This window comes from Carlito syrichta, unplaced genomic scaffold (assembly GCF_000164805.1).
Source record: "Carlito syrichta isolate Samal-C Ts95f unplaced genomic scaffold, Tarsius_syrichta-2.0.1 Scaffold309722, whole genome shotgun sequence".
NCBI classification, from domain to species: domain Eukaryota; kingdom Metazoa; phylum Chordata; class Mammalia; order Primates; family Tarsiidae; genus Carlito; species Carlito syrichta.
In genome coordinates, this window is record NW_007253818.1 from 115,840 (window position 1) to 120,604 (window position 4,765).

The following is a 4,765-nucleotide window of genomic DNA, read 5'->3' on the forward strand; positions in this document are numbered from 1 at the left end:
CGGCCCCGCGCCCGGTCCGAACTACCGACCCCATAATGCTCCGCGGCCGGGGCGCAAACGCCGGGCGCGGGCCGGTGCGTCGCGTCGTACGTGCGGCTGTCGGCGGGAGCCTCGGCGCGTTGGCGCCTTCCGCGGGGTTCCGGGGCTGCGTTGGGCGAGTCCCGGGGTCGTCCAGAGAAGAGCTGTCTGACTGGACGCCTTTGTTTTTCCCGACATGAGAACGTGAGCGTGGGGTGGCTGCTTTGTGGCTGTGGCGACCCTTCCCGGGGTGACGGAAGGGACGCACTTGGGACACGGCGCCCGCGGAAGTCTGTCCAATGTGCCTGCGGACCGAGACCCCAGGTTGGGAACCCCCGCCTCAGACGTCTGCGCTTTGTGGTGTCGAGCCTGCGTTGCACCGCGAGGGTCCCTTGCAGAGCCCTACTGCTCTTGGCGACCAGCAAGGACTGTCACTGCACTTAACGGAGTCCTCCTTTCTTCTGAACCTTTGAGGTTTTCTGCTGACGAGACCAGTGTCAGGCACGGATAGGGTGAGGGTGGATGGATGGAGAGGGAGGCGCCAGGGCGCAGCACCGCCGGAGCCGGCGTGCCCGAGGTGTTGCGCGCTGGCAACCCGGAGATCCGAGCAATGCGAAGAATTGCAGCACGCAAAGAGGTGAAGGAAGATAAGATTTATTTAAGAAAAGTTCGCACCCCACAGACAGGGAGCGGGCCTACACTCTGGGTGAGTGTGGCACCGTAGCCCCCCGAGTCCTGGCTTAAATCCTTTCCCCTGGAGATGTTGCAGTCAGGTAGACGTGACTGCCGTGACTTCCTTGTCGACCACCTGTGGATATTTTGGAGATCCTGTGACAGAGACCCATTGATTTCCGCCCACATTACTGTAGCCTCTAGAGAAGGGTGTGACAAGGATTCTAATGCCCCTGCACCTTCCCGAATGACATTCCTTAGAGCTAATGGAGGGTGCACTTCCCCTTATTTCCTAGACATTCCCAGTGGATGACTCCGGGGGATCCTTGGCTTCCCTGTAGATAGTGCCCAATTTACCATAAGATTGAATCCCTGCCTGCTCCCCCTCTGAGCGGTCATAACTTTTGCAATTACAAGTTTCATGACTTCTACTATCCTTGCCCAAAGCATGATGTCTTAGGCCTTTGCAAATTCCCTTTACTCTAGGCGAGCTTGATTGCCACTATGAGATACCTTTGATACCTGGAAGTCTGTGTTTCTGAAAAGACATAGTCGGCAAGGTTAATTTTTCCTAAAATATGCATTTTTCTAAAACATAGCTTCTACTTTCTCACCATTGTGTCAGTGTTTAAGAACAAGATGAAAAATGGCTTCCCACTCTCCGTCTGTCCTTTCAAAGAGTAAGAAATGAGGAGTTCTTGTTCCTCTCATTGTGCCAGTGAAGAAGCGACTGCTGACCCCTGGAAGTCCGTAAAAACATGTGAGCTTTGTTTTTCTCGTCCTTGTTGGTAACGTCCCGTCTGTCTGCTCAGAGACTCATCTTCAAACTGAGACCACCTTTGTGAAAACCTATTGTAAAGTTAAGGCCAGCACGGTGCTCACACGTGTAATCCCAGGACTTTGGGAAGCCCAGCAGAGAGGGTTGCTCGAGACTAGCCTAGGCAATACAGTGAGATCTTGGGTCTACAAAAAATAAAAAATAGGCTGAGCCTGGTGGCACATGCCTGTAGTCCCATCTACTAGGCAGGCGGATGCAGAAGGATCGCCCTGAACCCAAGAGATTGAGGCTGCAGAGCTGTGATTGTGCCACTGCACTCCAGTCTGGATGATAGTGAGATTCCAACAAAGCTCCTTTGTAAGATTAATTGTAAGGTCATACAGTTACATTTGTTATGAGATTCTAAATTTTAGCCAGGCACCACGTGGCTCGTGCCTGTAATCCCAGCACTTTGGGCAGTAGAGGCAAGAGGATTACTTTAGCTCAGGAGTTCAAGACAAGCCTGAGCAACATGGTGAGACCTCATCTCTACAATAAGTCAAAAAATTAGCCAGGCATGACAGCTAATGTGACTCCAGCTACTTGGAAGGCTGAGGCAGAAGGATCCCCTGAGCCTAGCAGGTAAAGGCAGTGGTGACCGTGAGCATGCCACTGCAATCCAGCCTGGGCGACAGAGTGAGACTCTGACGCAAAAAAACCCAAAAGATTCTAAATTTTGTATGTTCCTAGACCTTTTCTTTCTTCTGCATGATTCTCTTCATGGAGTGGGGGGGTGCTGCCCTCAAGATTGATGAGCTTATTTTCTCTTAAAAAACAGTGAGCCCAGTCGGGCTCGGTGGCTCAGCCTGTAATCCCGCACCTTTGGGAGGCTGAGGTGAGTGGATTGCCTGAGCCCGTGGGTTTGAGACCCACCTAGGCAGTGAGACCTCATCTCTACAATAAATCAAAAAATCAGCCGGGCGTGGTAGCGCGTGCCTGTAATTCCAGCTACTCTGAAGATTGAGGCAGAAGGATGGCGGGAGCCCAGGAGGCGAGGCTGCGGTAGCCGGGAGCGGCCACTGCACTCCAGTCTGGGCGACCAAGTGAGACTCCAACTCAAAAAAAAACAAAAAACAGTGAGCCCTTAGGTCAAGCAGACCTTGGCCTCCAGAAGTTGGATTAGCCAAAGGGTGTGAACAGCTTTGATAACTAGGGATCTCCCCTCCTGCATACCTTTCATAGTCTAATGATATCCAGCCATTGTTCCCTGATTGCTTAGACTCTGGAGTCACATAACCCCTGAACCACAGAACCAGTGGTCACAAGATTTGTAAAGTCCCCAATTGATCCTGTAGATAACAAAAGCCTAAGACTAGTCCTTGAGATCATTTTCAGACTGGACCTTCTAAGGAGCAGACCACAGCACCCATGACGCAGACCGAGGAAATGACTCAGCTGGTCCCATAACAGCAACTGCAGCCACTCACCTGGAACAGGGATGAAGACACTCAGAACAGGCGCTGGAGACTGAGAGGAGAATTGAAGGTGTTTATTCCAGAAGTCTCAGGTGAGGTAGCCTCCCAAAACCTGAGCCCCCAACCCTCAATTTCAAGCTGCTTTTATAGAGCTCTTTGGTTACAACATACATGGGTTTGCCGTTGGTGGGTTTGCAATTTTAAATTCAAAACCCAGAACGGTTACTTCTACTTCTACAACAAGCATTGAAGCAGACATTTTTATGGACACTTCTACATGAGGTGTAATAAAGTGTGTTTACAGAAACAGATTGCAGTTAAGGAAAATGGCATGTAGCTGCTTGTTTACAGCATATTTACAGAAACAGAGATGGCAAGCAGTTGCTTACTTAAGATAAAACCCTTGAAGTCAACTTTCCTGCTTAATTCCTGTTTTTCTGTCTCAGTCCTGTGACCCCCACCCCCTCCTAGGAACTGACCCCAGCCCCCAGGAAGACATTTTCTGCACCTCTATGAATTTATCTCCAACTGATCAGCAGTCCTAGTTCCCTCCCCTGCCCGCCAAATTATCCTTAAAAACCCAAGCCTCTGAGTTCCCAGGGTGGCAGATTTGAGAAGTATTGCCAGTCCTCCTGCTTAGCTGCCCTGTGACTAACTATTTTTCTTCTTCAGCAGCTGTTCTCTCAGTGTATTGGCTTTTCTGTGCAGTGGGCTTAAAGAACTCAGTCAAGCTGTAACTCCACAACCCTGAACCCCAATCCTAGTTGGGTTGTCTACTCTTCTGTGCTCTCAATCACCTACACCTTCTTCTGTCGTAGCCATCTTGCTTTGTGCTCTTCTCAAAAGACTGTAAGTCTTGACCAGCCTGTAATTCTAGCACTTTGGGAGGTCAAGGTAGGAGGATCACTTGAGCCCAGGAGTTTGAGACCAAACCAGGTAAAAGCAATACAGTGAGACCTTGTCTCTACAAAAAAATCAAAAAATTAGCTGGACAAGGTGGCTGTAGTCCCAACTGCTTGGGAGTCTGAGGCAGAAGGATCACCTGAGCCTAGGAGGTCAAGGTTTTGGTGAGCTGTGATCATGCCACTCCACTCCAGCCTGGGTGGCAGAGTGAAATTCTGATTAAAAAAATAAAAAAATACAAGCCCTTTGATGGCAGAGACTATTGTTCATAGAATGGACCACACCTGGCTCACTGTTCTGGGGTGACCAGTGTTCTACAGAGGTCCACCTCTCTGTGCCTCTTTGTTTTCTCCTTCTTTCTTTTCTTTTCTCCATTGCATTTGTCTCTCCATTTCTGATCCCCTTTTAATTCTTAGGCTGCAAATGATGTCCAGTGAGTCTCACGGCCATTCTGAACTCCCACTGACAGTCCCTAAGGGTGAAGACTATGCTGATACTTGGGATAGTATGAGCATCGTGTTCCAGTGACACTTTCCATTTGCATAATTATTGATAATAATGCCAGGTGCCATGCTAAATGCTTTGCAAACGTTATCGCATTTAATCCTAAAGACATCGCATTTAATCCTACTATCATCACCATTGGCATGAAAACATCCTCACTTACTCATGGTCCTGCTACTTGTAAGTGAAGCTGGTATATAAGTCTTCAAGGATTCTAGGAACAAACCTTAAACTAATAGAAGCACCTCTGTGGGGACTTACTAATTGTCCCACTCCACCCCCGATATAGCCTGAACTTTGAATAAACCACACAGGTAATGCCCTTTCTCTTTAAAGTCATAAATATGCCGGGCTCGGTGGCTCAGCCTGTAATCCTGTGCTTTGGGAGGCCGAGGTGAGTGGATTGCCTGAGCCCGCAGGTTCAAGACCCACCTGG

The 4,765-nt window shown here is 49.4% G+C and overlaps 1 protein-coding gene across 1 annotated transcript in view; it reads right to left on the minus strand.

The window, feature by feature from the left end:
* The window catches only part of LOC103270066 (ribose-5-phosphate isomerase), a 34,938-nt gene extending 34,059 nt beyond the window's left edge, over nucleotides 1-879 (minus strand). The window contains exons 1-2 of the mRNA XM_021717379.1: nucleotides 718-879; nucleotides 30-323 (exon numbers count right to left, since the gene is read on the minus strand). Of these exons, the coding sequence (XP_021573054.1) occupies nucleotides 30-323; nucleotides 718-879 (456 nt within the window). The remainder of the gene's footprint in view (nucleotides 1-29; nucleotides 324-717) is intronic.
* Between the last annotated feature and the right edge of the window lie 3,886 nt (nucleotides 880-4,765).